Source organism: Zonotrichia albicollis, chromosome 27 (assembly GCF_047830755.1).
Source record: "Zonotrichia albicollis isolate bZonAlb1 chromosome 27, bZonAlb1.hap1, whole genome shotgun sequence".
NCBI classification, from domain to species: domain Eukaryota; kingdom Metazoa; phylum Chordata; class Aves; order Passeriformes; family Passerellidae; genus Zonotrichia; species Zonotrichia albicollis.
Genome location: NC_133845.1, coordinates 854,852 through 871,971, shown reverse-complemented (window position 1 = coordinate 871,971; position 17,120 = coordinate 854,852). Strand labels below are relative to the sequence as shown.

Sequence of the window (17,120 nt, the reverse complement as noted above, 5' to 3'; positions counted from 1 at the left end):
GAGAAGTCCGGGAATCAGCAGTGTCAGTGCTTCCTTTTTGTCAGGCGCTTTCTTATGACTAAAAACTGTACAAATTGCCTGTTTGCATGGAGAGAGCTGGCTTTTGGTGACCCCAAACCCACCAGCAGGCTTGTGCTGACAGCTTGCCTCAGAAACATGTGCCTCTGCCATGGGAGTGTCCGTGCGTTGTGTGCAGGGACATCCACCCAGCAGAGGAGGACGCGACCTGCATAGCCTGGAGTTGACGCTGTGTTTTTGTGTTTTTATCACAGCCCTGTGTCCATATGCCACTTGAGTGCCTCTGTGTGTGCCTCATACACATATCCTCAGAGTGCTTCCTTAGCCCTCTGTTTTCCCCTTTTCTGGCGTAATTCTGGTCTCTGCTGCTGGAGTTCTCCTGTGCAGCTCTGGTATCTGCTTACAGGAGTGATTTTTACCCCTCCAGCAGCTGCTTAATCCAAACAGGCCGTGTTCCCGAGCTTCCCAAGTGTTTGTGGCAGGCAGGAGCAGCTGGAAGAGCTGTTCCCTGCCAGCCCCTCTGACAGCTCACGTTGTCAGCCCAGGAGGGTTACGGTGGACAGCGACGAGGGGGCTGCTTTGCAAATGCAGGAGGAATTTGGGTGGATGAGCCTGCTCCAGGTTTATTGGTTTGTTCCAGAGACTCTCTCTGGTGACAGCTCTCAGTGTGGCTGCAGGCTGCCACGTGCCCTCGGGGTGACACAGGGGCCGAGCTGCAGGGACACCTCCATCCATGGCAGAGGACACCCTGGGACTGTTTACTGAGCCTTTTCCAGGAGGAATCTGGAGCAGGAGGACTCCCCAGGACAGTTCTAGGAAATGTCTTGCTCCCAAATAAACATGTTGATTTTCTCAATGCAGTCGCTTTGCCGGTGCCATCTGTTGGCTCCCTTTCCATGGAGGAGATCCGTGCTGATTTACAGGAATGCCACTGCCATAATTACACTTTTACAGTGAGCACTGATCACACTGAGCACATGGGCTCCTTTTGGAAGAAGTGGGAGTTTCTCATTTTCACTCAGGCCACTGCAGAAACAACTGAACTAGAAGGGAAAGGGTGATTTCTTTATGGAATGATCACTCATGCAAGAAATTTTATTTATCATTGGATTATAATTAGATCCAAGCAGACGCATGGCATGAAGGAGCAGATTTTAGCCCAGGCCAGGGTCTCTGGCTTGTTCCTTTGTTCCCAGCACAGAAATAAAAGGAAGCAGTGTCCCATGGCTCCTTTCCACTGAAAACAGACCGTGCTCCCACCTCTTTCTGCCCCAGAGCCTTTCCAAGCAGCTGGAGCAGCGCAGGGCACAGTGGCTGTCCCCTCCCTGCCCATCCGCCTGGGCACCCAGCAGTTCCTTTCCCTTCCTGTTGGCAGGGCCCTGTGCGTTCAAGGAAGTCTGTCTGGATTGTTATCCACACTCAGCTGAGAAACAAGACGTCCATAGACGTTTTAACTCCTGCAAGTTGATATTCTCCCCTCTCCTGTTCCAAGCCTTGTGCCTTGTTTCAGAGCCCCTCACCTTGGCATATTGAGCTCTGCTGGCTGCCAGGTTTGACAACCTGGTATCTCAGAGCAAAGTAAGAATTTATAATGTTGTTTATGTGTCACTTTGGGAACTTCAGGAGAATCCTGTGAGTTTGAGAGCAGGGATTGTCCAGGCTTTGTGTGCTGGGCTGAAGGAAGTGGTCAGTGCTCAGGGCAGAGGGGCAGCCTGGGCTCCTCCCCACATCTCTGAGCGTTCTGGGGTGACTGAAGCCGCCTTGCCTTGCCTGACAAGTGCCTTCCATCCCTCCTGACTTCCCATGGGATGCAGTGGGATGTGCTGGTATATCCCTTGGTACAGGGATATCTGGGTGCTCCCTTTTGGCCCCCAGAGTTTCAGTACCCCTCCTTCCATTTTCCAACTAGCCCTTCTGCTTTCATGTGGTTGGAATTTCCACTCCTCCCCACAGGGCTTTGCCTGGCTGTGCATCCACCCAGCCCAGCTTTGGGATCGCAGGAGTTACAGAGCAGTGTTCAGCTGAGCACCAGGAGGAGAAAAATCTGGAACAGCAGTGAACAAGCCACCTGCAACCTGCAGCTGTCACTTTGAACACCTTGCCTGCTCTCCACCAATTGTTTTTAGCTACTTGTCATTTCTCCCAAGTAACAATTCTTTCCCAAATTACTAGTGCAAGTTTTACTTGGATGCAAGAAGGAATAAATGAACTGTTTACAAGTGGCGGGAACATTTTGTTAATTGGTAGCAGCATGCATGCTCCAGGCTTGGCATTTATCCTCCTGCCTGTAAGCTTCATTAACTTCTGATAAAAGAATAGTTAATTTCTCAGACTCCTTTTTTAGAGTATTTCATTGTTTGAGAATTTGGATCATAGTTGTCTTCCACTTCTACTTGTGCCTGAATTTTTGCTTTACTTAATGATGTTTAGTCTTCCTCTCTATTTTATGTGGTGTTTGTAAGCATGAGGAAATGCACTCGATTTTGGGGTTTATTATAACTGAAACTGATTCTTTTTGCATAAATAATTATAAATATATACATATATTTGGAGACAGGGGAGTTGTTGCCCTGACAAGGATTTTATCATAAAATATGAAGGTTAGTTTTCATGTGCTTTAGATTTTTCCCTTAAAGATCCTAAAGATCCTTTTGTTTGGCTGTTTTACTCCAATTTATAATCTCCAATAAATAAATAAATAATAAAATAAAGGGCTGAATTCATTGTGGCCATCTCTTGAGCTTTAGATGGAGTCAGTGTGGCTGGTGCAACACAAGGACCTCAGCCAGTCCCTTTTCTGTTGAAATCCCAAATCATCTTTTGAGGGAAGGGAGAATATCAGCCAGCTAGGAGATGCAGGACTGGAGAAACCAACCTGATCTGTTCTGGAAAACCTTTCCACCAGTGCTGCCCTCTGGAAAAGCAGTGATTCTCCAAAAGGACCCAAAGAGCAAAGCTCTGGAGCAGAGCAGCTGCAGCTCCCCTGCTGCAGAGCCCCGGGTGGAACATCAGCCCCCTGAAATCCTCAATTCCCTGCGTGTCCCTGCTGCCCAGAGCACAGGGGATTTCCTCCTTCCACCCTCGCAGGCTCCTGAGGAAGCTCTGCATTTCCTGAAACCAGAGCACGAGGTGCTTTCCCCAGGATTTTTCAGGAGGCTTTTGCCTTTCATGTTGCATCAGTTGCTGGAGGCATTTGTGTGGAATGAAAACATTTGGAAGAAACCCCTTCAGGTCTCTCTGCGTAACTGCTGAGGGTGGGTTTGGGTTTGGGGCTGAGCTCCTTCTCAAGAAGAACATCTCCTGAGTGCTGCAGGTCTGGCTTTGCTCCCCATCCAGCTGTTGTGTGTCTTGTGGGTGTGGAGTTTCACTCACCATGTGGAAATCCCGCAGCGTCACAGGGAGATGGGGAGGTGGCAGCCTGGTGCTCCCTGCCCGGGGTTATCAGGGAAAACCAGAGGAATTCAGTTCTGTTGTGTCTGGCCCTACTGACCAAGCTGGGTGCAATCAGATGCTCTGCATACCCTGAACTTGGCCGAGAGTATCAGCTCGAGCCATATAATTAAGCTGGGAAATGAGAGTTCCTTAGAGCAAATATAGAGCTGGGAATGAGTAAGGAGCTCAGGAATACTCCAGATCTGTGGATTTTCATTTACGTCTTTGGGCCTGAAAATGACTCATGTCTCTGGGTAGACATCTTGGCTTTGCTCTCGGAGGAAGCGTCGCTTAGCTTTTATGTGTTTTTATGCTCCAGCTTTACAAAAGCCCGTTCTTGCAGGAAAACCTTGGGTGAAAAGCATGTGGAGAGCGTTCCCCAATCCCCCTCTGGCTCCCTGTACATCCCCAGCCCTCTCCTGAGCTCCTGGATCCCTGCGCTGTGGGTCCGCGCCGGGCTGCTCCTGGGGCTCTGCCCCGTTAATCACGGCCCCGGTGCCTGGCAGCCCCTGCTGCCGCTTCACCTCGTGCCTGGGCTCCAGCCCCTCCTGCCAGCAGCTCCCAGCGCCGAGTGCCAGACCTGGCTGCCGTTCAGCTCCCGCTCCTGCTGGAGGAAGCATGCTCAGTGACTTGGAAGGCTGGAAGCGTTCCTGCGCTCTGAATTAAAGGTTTCAAATGAAAGAAACAGCTTATTGTGCTTGGGTGCCTTCTCGGGATTCTGCTGGGTTCTGCTCACATGCGGGGCGGTTATTGCTCTGGCAGGGATTTGATCATAAAATATGGGGCTTAATTTTCATGTGCTTCAGATTGTTCCCTCAAAGAAAGATTCCCTTAAAGGATCTGAAGCTGCTTTTGTGTGGTTGTGTGCGTGCCTGTGAGAGCATCCCTTAGCCCTGCCCTTGGGCTGGCACTAGGACAGGGACATGTGTTTGGGTCGTGTGCCCTGTGGGTTTGTGCCCGTGGTCCTGGCACGCTGCCGTGCACAGGGCACTTGTCCTTGTCCCCGCTGAGCTCTGGGGTCTGGGACAAGCCAGGCATTTCTGTGTCAGATCGTTCTGGCTGTGCATCCTCAGCGGTTTTCGCGGCAGTGCTGCTTTGCATGCCCTTCCCCAGGCCTTTGCATGATCCTGCAGCCTTCCTGGGCAGGCCTTGTGTAAATTAGGCTCTCCAGCAAAGCAACCAGGAGATCTGTAGAGGCAGTTCTTTTCCCAGGGAGAGACAGCCCTCTCCGAGTGAGAAAACCTGCTGGGGGATGGGAACTCATCCCACAAATCCCCAGACTGGAGCTGCTCGCTCAAAGGGGTGTTTCGTGGTGGGGAGGAGGACACTAAAGGCTGAAATTTGATTTAGAAGCAGCAGGGCAGATGTTCCTCTGCCAGGCAGAGCAGCTTTTTCTCTCAGCTCTTTTCTCCATCAAGGTTTCACTCTGCCTTTTCTCTCCTGTTCATCCTGGCATTCCAGAAAACATTCCTGTCCTTGCTCTCTGTGTGTGGATGAAGCAGGGTGCCCAGTGGACTTGAGGACAGGTGGTTCTTTGCACAGAAGTGTCTCCACGTTTGGAGTCTGGTGGTTCTACAGTCCATGCCCAAAGGAGCTGGGAGCTGCCAGCACCAGGGAGGTGGAGGGAAAATCTTGGAGACTGTAGAGCAGCTGACTGGAAGCACTTAGACTTGTTTAAACTCCATTAGTGTAGCGTTACGGAGCACTTCTGGCTTAAAACAGATAAATAAACACCTCAATTGTTAGAAGCCTGACACTGCCCCCCATTCCCATCCCTGCTGGGGTTTGTCAGCCCTGGTGCAGGGAGCTGCTGTGTGGGTAATGCAGCTGGGTCAGTAACTTCTCTTCTGTTTCCCCTCTGCCAGGTTGCAATAAAGATCATTGATAAGACTCAGCTGGACGAAGAGAACCTGAAGAAGATATTTAGAGAAGTCCAGATCATGAAGATGCTTTGCCACCCACATATCATCAGGTTGTACCAGGTAGGAGCATTGTGCCATGGAGCTCCCATCCCTTGGCTCCACATGTCAGCATTTCCTCCAGAGCTATCCCTCCATTCCTTGCACATGGAACTGGGAAAGCCCCTGATGTTTGAAGGTCTCAAAGTGCTCTGACTGGAGGGGCAGGGGGAAAGTGGAGCTGATCCTTCTCTCTCTGGCCATCACGCTTCCGCTGTGGGCTGGCCTCCTGCCACTTGTTTATGGCCATTGTGTGCTTCTCAGTTTCCCAGTTGAAACCGGATGCAGATTCCCCTTCTCCCTTTAAGGGAGGGAGTAAATCTCACCCGGGAGCAGGACTGGGCTCTCCTCTCCTGCCCAGCTCCCTGTGGCCCCCAGGCCCTGCTGGTCTGCTCAGTTCCTGGAAGGGGATCAATACTGGCAGCAGACCTGCTTTTCAATATTGTTTGCAGACATTTTTCCCAGCTTGTTTGACTTTTTTTTGTCTGCAAACAAAACCCCCAGAGGCAGAAGCCGCGTGGTCTGCCCTTTACACAGGTAGCTGGTTGTGCCCCTCTGTGAGGAGGATGCAGCAGAGTGATGGGAGCAGAGGAATAAAGGACTCTGTTTCCCATCTGTTCTTGAGAGATATGAACATTTATTTGGACTCCAAAGAGTTAAAACTGAGTGGAAGTGACAGAGGTTAATGTTTAGCTCCTTTGGCCACACCATGTGTGAGATGCTTACAGGGACTGTGGCACTTTCAGGGTACCCAGGGAGTGCTTCTTTGCAAAATTACTACTTAAACCTTTCTTTTGAGCCAAAAACCCTCTTTAAACCTGTTTGATTCCATCTAAAGCTTTTGATGTGGTACTGAAGAGGTGACACTTGTGGCTTGGCTTTGTTTAGGGTGGGAGAAGAGCAGGGTGGGGAACTCTCCCAGGCTGCTGGAATGGACAAGACCTGGGAACAAATGCTAATGGGAGGGGAAACAGAGCAGGAGGTGGAAGGTGCAGGTGAAGTGTAATGTGTAGTTACAGATTTAGTGTTTGAAACGGGCTGTTTCATCCTTACTGTCCCCATTCCTGTCACCCCTGCACGTGGCTCTGGGGAGGTTATAGCTGGGATTTGATGAAAGCAGCTGCCTGTGTTACAGGGGAATAAAGGTGGTTTCAGGGCTGTTTCTCCTTGCACTCAGCAGTCTCCTTATGTGTCACTGCTGTGTCCTTGTGTGCAGGTTATGGAGACGGAGCGGATGATTTATCTGGTGACAGAGTATGCCAGTGGAGGGGAAATATTTGGTAAGTACATTTATTGCATTCTTTAATCAGATAATGCACTTGGTCAACTACAGTAAACTGAAAATAGCCACCACACTCTCTTGTTTCAGCCGAGAGGTGCCCTTCAGCCTGCAAACTTTCCATTGACAAGAGGAGTAAAGGAATAAATGAGACCAACTCAATGGAAAAATAGCCCCCATAACCTCTGCTTCTTCTTTGGGTTTCATTGACAGGTGGTGCTGCTCCTCTTTCGCACTCACTTTGGGATTAAAGATGTTGGAAATAGTCATGCACTTGGATTTTAGTGTTGCTGAGTGCTTTGCTTCCCAGCAAGTTTTATGAACCTTGTTGATGATAGTGGAACTGTTGGGATGTGTCAGTAGCTTTCATAGAAACAGGCAGTTCTGCAGTTCTGGAGGGTTTTGTGCTCAAAACCATGTCCTGTCTTTTCTTTTTGATATCTGATGTTATCTTAGCCGGCATTGGTTACGTTCCTTCCAAGCACCATTGTCCCAGAGAGTTTTGGCTGAGTGTTCTTGACCACAGGAGCTGTTCCTGAAAGGGAAAAAAGCATCTGTGCAGCACGACTGAAAGAGCTGTGGGCTGATTGATTCATTTGTTTGGTGAACAATAGCAAAACTTAGAGAAACAGGAATTTACTTATACACTGGAATTTTGTACTGGGCGACAGAGTCAGGATTTTGCAACATTGGTCTGTACTGGCTTTGCCAATATGAGCCTCCAAAAAGGGGGAAAATCCTGTGTGCCTGAATTAGCTTCAGTCAAGGAAGTGAGGACAGTCACACGTGGCCTGTCAGCTCCTGGGAGCACTCCCCCTGTCCTCGTCAGCCACTGCAGAAGATTCACTTTTGATTTTACTTCTCTTTTCTCTGGAGGAGAAGCTGAGTTGTAGTAAAAGGCGAAGCTTTAGTGAAGCAAGAGAAGCCCCAAATTAAGGAAACTAAAAGCTGAAAAGTGCTGGTTTGCAGCCATACAAACTGCCACCAGTTCCTCAGTCCCTCTGTAGATGGTTGCCATGGCTTCCTGTCAATATTGTCCATGTCCCTTGGATTTCTCCCTGAGAAGGTGACAGCCGAAGGGGAAGCGAGTGACAGCTGATGTTTGGGAAGTGTGGATTGCCTGGTGAAAAACTGACTTGCTGAGCCTTCCAGTTGTTTATTCAAATATGAATCATGGTGCTGGACACACTCAGCAGTTCCAAAGGCTTGTGAAATTCACCTTCCCCTGCACAGCAAAATCACCTGGAGTTGGCTTGGGTGTGTATCACCACAGAAAAGTATAAATCTCTTTTTACTTTTTCTCCTTCTTCTGTTGAATTTGGCAGGGATGGGCTCATCTTTTTTTAAATCCAGAGCTATGTGCAAGCTCACATACAAACTTGGAATGAATTCTTTGGTTATAAAAATAGCCTTCTGCGTGAGTCGAAGTGAAAACCTAATTGCTTTCTGAAAGATTTTCTGCTGTAGTAAATTCAGCTCATTAGCATGGCTAATTTCCATGTTGCTGCCCAGCATTTTATCCTCACTGATAGCTGGGAGCAGCCAGCTCTGCAATAGCGTGAGGCATCTCCAGACCCACAGCAGGAGGTCGTGCCTCTCTCCCCAGTTTTGAGGATTTTTGGGCACTGCCCTCAGTGCAAGAGCAGAGAGGGGAAAACTCAAGTCTCAGCTTTTTGTGTTCAGAGTTTCCTGAGGAGCCATTAAGACTTTGTTCTGCCAGCGGAAGCAATTTGCAGGGAGGAAGCAGGAGCCCATTCTGGGGAGGTTTCCTTGCAGTCCCCGCATCTCCAGCGCTGAAGGGTCTCACGTCCTTGTGTGTGGAGACAGAGTGGATGGCAGCGTGGGCAGCTGGGCTCTCCTGGGTAAAACCTCACCTGCGCCTCCTCTGAGTGCCTGTCCCTGCTGGGGCAGCTGGGCTTGGTGGGAATGGCTGAGTGAGCTGCAGGGATGGTGTGTGAGGTGTGCGTGGGCAGTGCGGCACTGGCACCGTGCCTCTCACTGGGCACTGGGGCTGCTCTGTGAGATGGCCTGTGCTGAGACTCTTCAGTCTTCTTCTGGGTCATGTCTTAGCACCTGCATGATGTAGGCATTAAAATGTGGTACTGGAGGGTAAGGGGGCTGACAGCTGTGGTGTTCTGGGTGCCAAATGCCATGGGGCATTTGAGTGCAGCCCCATAGAACCAGAGCTGCAGCATTGTGCTATTGTAAACTGCAGGTTTTTGTGAGGAATACATCTTAAATTGCTTCTCTGATGCTTTCAGAACTTCCCAAGGCTTAAAGCTGTCAGTGTTTCCCAGGCAGTGCCAGAGGTCAGAGCTTTCAGCTGTGAGAGCGATGGTTTCTGTAAATGGCTGCAGTCAGTCAGTCAGTCCTGGCCGTGTGTCTGGCCTGTCCCTGCCCTGGGAGCTCCACAGGGATCCCAGCTCAGCACCTGGAGGGCTGCACCACCTGTTTATCCCAAGTTCCAGTAAAGGGCTGAGTACTCCTTCGGCGGCCAGGCTGTGCCGTAAGAGTCTTTGATTCATCTCTTACTGGAAATGTTTGATAATTCACTTTGTTTGCGTAGCAGGGACCAGGGACAGGCCTTGGGTTTGCTGTGGGCTCCAGCAGCCAAATGTAAATTGTTATTTTTGTCCCTGTCCGTGTTTTGCGTGTGGTTGGGTCGCTGGTTTGACATTATGAAGAAATGAATGTCTCCTTTTAAACATAGGGTGGTCTCTATTCCAGGTCCCTCGAGTGTCCTTTTTGAGGTCAGGTGGAATATAGTCTAAAAATCTGGTTTGCTTTCAGCTGTTTACTATGAAAACTGTAAATAATCTGCAGTCCTCACTGACGGTATATGAGTTCTTGGTTGATTATCAAAAAAAATCCCAGGAAATTTAGAAAATTATCATCTGGTTGATGTGGTTCCCACGTCTGCCCTGTCTCCCCACCGCCCGCCTGCTTGTCCTGAGCACTGTGAGCCTGAACTGGGCAGACACATTAAACAATGTTGTGGTGCCTGTCTCTAGAAGGTCAGACTGCTTCTGACATCACAAGGTCACCAAATTCACTGGAAATGTGACTTAATCCCCCACACAGAGGAGATGTGAAGCTTCATCAGCGTTTGTTTTCCAGACAGAAAGCAGCTTAAAAGCGCGAGGCGTCTGTCCAGAGGCGGGGAGTGGAAACTTGTGTGTCAGTGCTCTCTGAACCAAAGGTGATTTTTCCCCAGTGTAGGATTGGATTGTTTTTTAACACAGAGAGCAGCGTCAGGTGCCTCCTGTAAGTAGGGAGAGCAGTGACTGATGTGTGTAGGGGTTGTGCAATGCAATGATGCATTCCTTCCCCTCTCTAAGACACCAGAGCAGCATCACTGTGCGCGAGCCCAGCCGGGCTCTGGGTGCTCTGGTTCCCAGCTCAGCGCTCAGGTCAGCTCTGTAACCTCCCCTGCATGGGAGGTTTGTGCAGACTAAGCTCTCAATGGTTAATTTTGGCATACAGTTGCCCTTGGTGGTATGTGAAGTATTCTGTAGCCTCATTGTTTCTGTCCTTCCTCTGGAGCTGGTGCAGAAATGTCAGTGGGCTCAGAGCGCGGTGCCTACGTGCAGAGCCTGGGCCTCTGCTCCCAGTTCTTCAGCAAAAGGGAAATTTCACGCCTAACCTAAAACGGGCTTTTTGCAGCCGAAGCAGGGCTGGCTGGGCACAGGGGCAGCAGAGTTTTCTGGGTGAGAGGCGTGGGGCTGGGGGTGCCCCAAGTGCCAGCACTGAACGTCACCGGCTGTGCCGGGACCGTGAACTTGGTTTGGGCAGAAATCCACTTAGGAAGGCCTTGCAGAAAGACACCTGCTGCAGTAGCTGCGTTTGCTTTCTTGCCTGCAGAATTGCTAAAATATTTCGGAAATTGTGCTGTTTCAAGGGCACTTGCTGCATGGACAGGCTGGCTCCAAATCCCAGTGGAGCAGAAGGTGTGAATGACCTTGTTTAGGAGCTGAGCTATTACCTGTTGATCAGTGGCTTAAATTGGAGCAGCCCTTGCTGTGCTCTGCTGTCAGTCTCCTTAGAGTCACAAATTTATGACCATGCAAATGCCTTAATGAAATACGACGGGGCAATTTGAGATGGTGGCTTTGCTTTGCCCAGCGAGCGAGCTGAGGGTCAGATTGGACTTGGGGATGGTTTTCCTTCTCCAGCCCTGGTTCAGATTTGCTTACAGAATAAGTTTATCCGATGAACAAGAGTTAATTGACAAGTTCTTTGAAAAACACCTCGAGTCTGTTGCACAACGTGAGTGGGCAAAGGCAGAAGTAGGTTGCTGTGCAGTCAGGAGCAGCACAACTGCTTTGATGGATCTTGGTAATTAGTATTTACTGCGAGTCAATTATGTCGTAGGTATTTTAATGAATGGGTGACTGGGGAAAAACACAACCACCCGATGAGAAACCTGCACAAGTGATTTATTGTTTTTATTTTCAAGAACAGATATCTGTATTGAGCCCCCAGTTTAATGGAGTTTAGGGAGGGATATGAATCATTTCAGCCTAATTTTGGCCAGAGATGTTTTGAGGCCAATTCGATGGCCTGACCAAGGAGTTACAACCTCCTGAAGTTACCTCCTTCTTTCTCTGCCTTTTCTCCTGCCTGTCCATCCCTACTCCTGGGACAGTGACAAGTGGCTTCTGTGAGCCTGGTGCTTCCAGGTTTTAAGTGGACTGAACTTCAGCTGCTGTGTGCCTGCCTTTGTGATCTCTTGGAGAGGCTTTTCCTGTCCGTGTGTGCAGTGCTGGCTTCCAAGGAAAGCCCAGCTGGCAACAAACACTACCTTTGAGTGAGAGTACAGGCTTTCAGCAAAATGTTTGGGAGTGCTCAGATTTCCGTAGTGGAGGCCAGCTCCATTTTTATAATGAAATGCTTTCTTGGATTTCGCAAGGGTGTTGCTGCATCGATGCACAGAGAGGGAGGATGTTCAGTCCCTCCTGCAGCTGCTGGGAGCTGTGCTGGCTGGAGAGCTGAGGTGAGCAGCTGCTTGTGGCTGTGACTACCTGGGAGCTGGCTGGTTCCAGCAGGAGTTAGACCAAAGAGACATTTCCCGTGTAAAAGCAGGGGGAAGGAAGGATGCATGTGGCCAGGAAGCTGCACCTCTGAGGTGATGTGCTACCAGGCTGGGGTCTGACTGAGGGCAAGGGCTGGAAAAGCCTCATTTTTATTTTGATGAAAAAAAGATTTAAAAACCTTTGCCCTTGCGTACAAAACAGTTCTGATTTTCCAGGCATCCTCTCAGCTGTCCTGTATATAACATAAATTTCAAAGCCAGCCCAGGCGAGGACCGGTGGGCAGTGCTGTGCCCGTCCCTGCTTGTGCCTCCTCCATGTGTGCTGCTGGAGCTGGGAACCACGCTGTGGCCACATTGCTCCCACCTCCCCAGCTCTCTCCACGAGCAGGATTTGCCCCTGTGTCCATAACCCTGTGTTCTCCTCACCCCACAGATCACCTCGTGGCCCACGGGCGCATGGCCGAGAAGGAAGCCCGCAGAAAGTTCAAGCAGATCGTGGCTGCTGTCAACTTCTGTCACTGTCGTAACATAGTCCACAGGGATCTGAAGGCAGAAAATCTCCTCCTGGATGCAAACCTGAACATCAAAATAGCAGGTGAGCTAAGCTCAGTGGTGTGGGAGGAAAGCAGCTGCTTTCAGGAGTTAATAAATGTAGGCACTGGCTGCTTCCAGGTATTCAGGGAGAAGGAAACGCGGTGCAGCTAAAGGAAGCTTTGGATTTCTGTGTGGCCTGCTGCCCAGAGCTGGGACTGCCAGGTTGTAGCCAGGAGATTTATACCTCCCTTCGAGTAGTGCAAAGTAAAAGAAGAAGGAAAAAAAGGCAGGTTTGGCTCCCCAGGCTGCAGACACTGCAGCGTTCACTCCTCTGGGTGATGGGTGAGACAGTGTCACAAAACTGACCTTGTTCTGAGTCCTGCTGCTGGTTCAGGGCTTCTCCAGAGCAGGTCAGGCTAGGTGAGAGAGCAGGAATGGCAAAGCAGGGATGACAGGGTGGATGGGGAGCAGTGGAAGGGAAGCTGTGCTCCTGGAATCGTTCTCAATGTGCTGTGACAGAGCCAGAGTGGCCTCAGTGCTTTGGGGCTTTATTCCCTGCAGGGAGAGAAGCTGAAGCAGCTGAGCACTCAGGCCCTCACTGCCTTCTCCTGGATTTTGCAGGGATTTTTTTGTCACTAACTGCCCTTTTAGAGAGCTTCTTCCCTGGGCATTTCTGTCCTGACCTAACACAGCTGCATGTCTGTGACCCTCTGAGCATGAGACTGAGCCTTGGCCCGTCTCTGGGGGGCACTGACCAGTGAGATTTAACACTTAAGAGTTGGACTCAATCCTCGTGGGTCCTTTCCAACTCAGAATATTCTGTGATCCTGTCCTGGTCATCTCATTTCACAGGCTTTGGAAGTGGTAGGACTTGTACTCAGCATTTCATTCTCCCAGAGCCTGGAGCACAGCAGAGCACTTTTAGAAAGCACTTGGTTGCTCCCTCTCCCAGCAGACTTCCTGGGTGAGATTGTTGTCTTTTGCAAGGGTTTGTAACTTGATTATTTTTTTTTTTAAAGTGCTGAGGGCTACAAAACTTCAGTCTGAGCAATGTTACTTCTGGGAGGTGGGAAATACTCCTCTGTCTAGATAGCATCTTGCAGAAAGGAAACAGTCTAGCTCATTGTTGCTGTTCTCTCTGTGTACCATCCTGAGGTGTTAGATCAGAGCTCAGCCCTCGGTTTGTGGTAAAATCATCAGCAATTTCTCATGCTTCCCTCACACTCCATCTGTGGGGAGGGCCTGGGGAAGGAATAGGAAGGACAGCAGGACTTCATGGACTTCCCTGTGGTGCTTAACAGTGTGAAGCACGTCCTCCTTGGCACAGGGATGATAACCTGCTCCTCACTGTTCTGGGAGCAGCAGATAAGTGACAGAGGCATGGCTGGTGAACAGGAGTGCAGCTCCTTGGGAAGGAGTGCAGGGGCTGTGGAGCTGGGCAGAGCTGCTGGGGAGGTCTCTGAGCAGCACTTTCTGGTGTTCATGCAAAGGCTGCACTAATGGTTTGAGGCCATCTTGTGTTCACGGGGAAAATCCGCTTTGTGTGCAGGGGGAGGGTGCCTGGTGAACGGCGAGAAGTTAAAAACTAACCCAGGTGGAAACTGGAATTCAGCTGGATTTGCTGGAGAAATGTCCACATGAGCAGGCTGAGAAGCTCTGGAAATTGTGGAAACCTTTTTTTATCTGAGGGAGTTGGAAACTATTTTCCTTCCAAATCTGTGCTCCCAGAATGACTCCAGGAGATAGTCCCCACCCTGGTGGTGGCAGTGTTTGCCTTGGCAGGAAGATGCTGTAGTGCTTTGAAAAGTAGCCTGGAAAAGCTGATTTATGGTATAGGATTTTCCAAGTATTAAGTTTTCTCCCTATAACTCAGTCAATTACAATTTGACACCAGTTCTTCCATTGTTTCAAGAGAAAAAAAAAATAAAGTGATAGCAAGAGATCTGCTTCACAGCAGACCTCCCAAGAGAAATGCTACAGAAATGCACACACTGGTTACACTGGTGAGGAACCAGCTGAACTTATTAGGCCAAACCCATTAAATGTGTCTAACTCAAACCTTGGAGCTTTTCAGACTCTGATCAGGGCAGATTTTCTGGCATTTTCTGCCTGACATCCATTTGCAGCTTTATCTCCCTTGCCTGGCATTCAGCAGGGGCCAGCTCCCAGGGTGGGCACTCTTTGGACTGGGTTTTTATTGATTGATTGATTGATTGATTGATTGATTGCTGCCTCGCTATTTTTCCGTAAACAGCGAGATCCCAACGCCGTGACCCTCGCTCTCATTTTTCCCATGGATGCTTTTTCTCCAGTGTACCTTCTCAGGGGCTGAGTCAGTAGCTGCTGGCACTGTGCTCCCTGTGCTCCCAGCCCAAGAGTTCAGCCAAGAGTTGATGATTGCTAAACAGCCCGGCCTTGCCGGGGATGGTTTCGGAGAGGAATCTCATCTATGCATCGCTTTGCATTCGTCTGCAGGAGTCAGCTGCTCCTTCCCCTCCTGAAGCTCAAATCCCTCTTGGGAGAGACTGAGGCCACTCCCTGAGCTCAGCTCTAAGGAAACTTGAGGGACTGGACCCAGTGTTTTGTAGCAGGGATGTTTGTTTTAAATATTTTTCCCTGTATCACCTCATTGTGACTCACCTTGCTGCTCAAAAATGCCTCTTTCCCTCTGCATCTGTTTGTGGAATGTGACCTGATTGCTCCCTGAGGATTTGGATTTATGCATCTCCTTGGCCATAGATTTCAAGAAAGTTTATTTAAGTTGTAATTTGTGTTTTTGTTTGGTTTAGATTTTGTGCTTAGTTGCTCCGGGGTTTTCAAGTCCTCCCGTGAACTTTCCTTGGGTTTTTAAAGCCCTGCTGTTTTCCCCAGCCTTGACCCCAGTCCCGCAGTGCAGGTGGGATCTGGGAGCCGTTTCCAGCCTGGGAGCCATGTCCCTGTGCAGGACCTGCTGGCTGCAGCTCCCTGCAGAGCCCAGCAGCCTGCCTGCCCGCCCTGAGCCCAGGAGGGCTGGGCACAGCAGCATCCCTGCCCAGGGAGAGGTTTCACCCCGCGCCAGGGCACCTCTGGGACCCGCTGGCCCCATTCCCTAAGGACAGACTCTGCCTTTCCCCTGCTCCCCAGCTCCCCTCCCTGTCCCAAAGAGCTGGGAATCCCTGCCTGAATTTCAGCACCATGGGGAAGGGGTGAGGTTTCCCAGCTGACCAATCTGCAGGAGGCAGAGGAGGGTGCAGGAGGCAGCTGTTGCGTGTCTGTTCCGCGGCTGCGGTGCTGCCAGCTGGCATGGCACAGCCCTGGAATGGCACAGCCCTGGAATGGCACAGCCCTGCCCCTGCTGCTGGCACTCGCTGTGACCCCTGCAGCAGAGTGGGGAGCACCTCAGGCTCTCACCTGAGCAGGGCTGGAGCTGCTCCTGGCTGTGCACTCCTTGGAAAACCCAGGTGGCTCCCCAAGGCCCGCTGGTGTGCTTGCGAAGACAAGTAAATTAACTAAACTAGGGTAACTTGCTCAATATATGGGAAGTGCCAAAATTCCACACTCGTAAGGAGTTTATGTCTAAACCTGATACAAATGCTGTGTGTTGAGAAATACATCCAGTGCTGCAGCATTTATTGCTGGCTCCAGTGGCCGTAACTCAGGCACTTGTTACACATCCTGCCTTGAACGTGAGACAGCAGCTCAAAGGCTTGAGAGGTGGAAAAGACAATTGTGCAGCTGTGTGCTATTTCCCTGGAATTGTCCTCCAAAGGCTGACTGGAGCTGTAGATGGCTTCACTGCCAACAGTAAAAACCCAACGGGCGTGTAAGTGCCTTGTTTTGATTCCACAGCGCCTTTAAAGAACATTTACCATCTCTGCTCTGTTTGGAGCTGGGCTTGGAGCAGCCTGGTGTGTACTCCAGGTGTTTCCACAGGAGCAGCTGTGTTAGGTATTCTCCATGTGCATAAATCATCTCCACAGTGAGAATTTCCTCCCTGCAGAGGGACAGGGAGAAGGAATTTGGCTGTGTCCCCCTGGAGCTGAGCTGGCAGGAGCGGTGCCAGGTGGGCTGCTGGGGTCTGCAGACACTGTGCAAAGGAGGAGAGGAGTCACCTGAAATTAGGTCATGGAAAATCCTGTAAGGAGAGCAGCAAGAGGGAGCACGGACTCAGCAGTTAGTGCATTCTGGGGAGTGCTGGTGGGATTTGCCTGCCTCTGGCATAGAACTATTGGCATCACTGCTGATCCTCACTTTGAATTCCGTGTGGAACTGGTAGTTAATTGGTAACTAGCTGGTAATATTGGATAATCTTAAACGTGTTAGAGAAAACATGTGGACACCTCAGAACTCCTCTCTGTGACTGTGATTGCTTCAATTCAATTAAGAAAAAAAGGAAGGAAACTTCTTTTTTTTAACAAGAACCAACTCCCTTCTCTTGGATCCAGACTGGTTTCCTTGCCCTTTGCAGTGCAGGTCCCAGCTGTGAGCCAGGGGGAGGCAGATTAATTAACAGAGAATGCCATTAGTGCCCACATAAGCTGATGGTTGGCTGCCTGCGAGGTGAAGACCTTTCTCTTTCAGGATTTGTTATTTGCTCTTGGTGAAGGATTTGACTGTTGGTAGAGCTGCCCACCATAACCCTGTAGTGCTTCCTGGAAAAATCAGAATTCCCATTCTTTTTCCCTTTGCACTCTGTCCTTGCTGGCACTGCCCAGAGCTCAGGTCACCAGGAAGGTTTGGAGTCACCACCCCTGGAGGTGTCCAGGGAAAGATTGGACATGGTGCTCAGTGCTCTGGGCTGGTGACAATATGGAGATCAGGCACAGGTTGGACTCCATGACCCTAAAGGCTTTTCTAACCTCAGTGATCCCATTTCCAGTGTCTGTGT

The 17,120-nt window shown here is 50.1% G+C and overlaps 1 protein-coding gene across 4 annotated transcripts in view; it reads left to right on the top strand.

Annotated features, from left to right (window-relative positions):
* SIK3 (SIK family kinase 3) overlaps positions 1–17,120 on the top strand; it is a 69,495-nt gene that overhangs the window by 30,789 nt on the left and 21,586 nt on the right. For all 4 annotated transcript variants that reach the window (XM_014273022.3, XM_005495439.4, XM_005495440.4 and 1 more), the window contains exons 2-4: positions 5,316–5,432; positions 6,625–6,688; positions 12,153–12,314. In XM_014273022.3, coding sequence (XP_014128497.3) covers positions 5,316–5,432; positions 6,625–6,688; positions 12,153–12,314 — 343 coding nt within the window. The remainder of the gene's footprint in view (positions 1–5,315; positions 5,433–6,624; positions 6,689–12,152; positions 12,315–17,120) is intronic.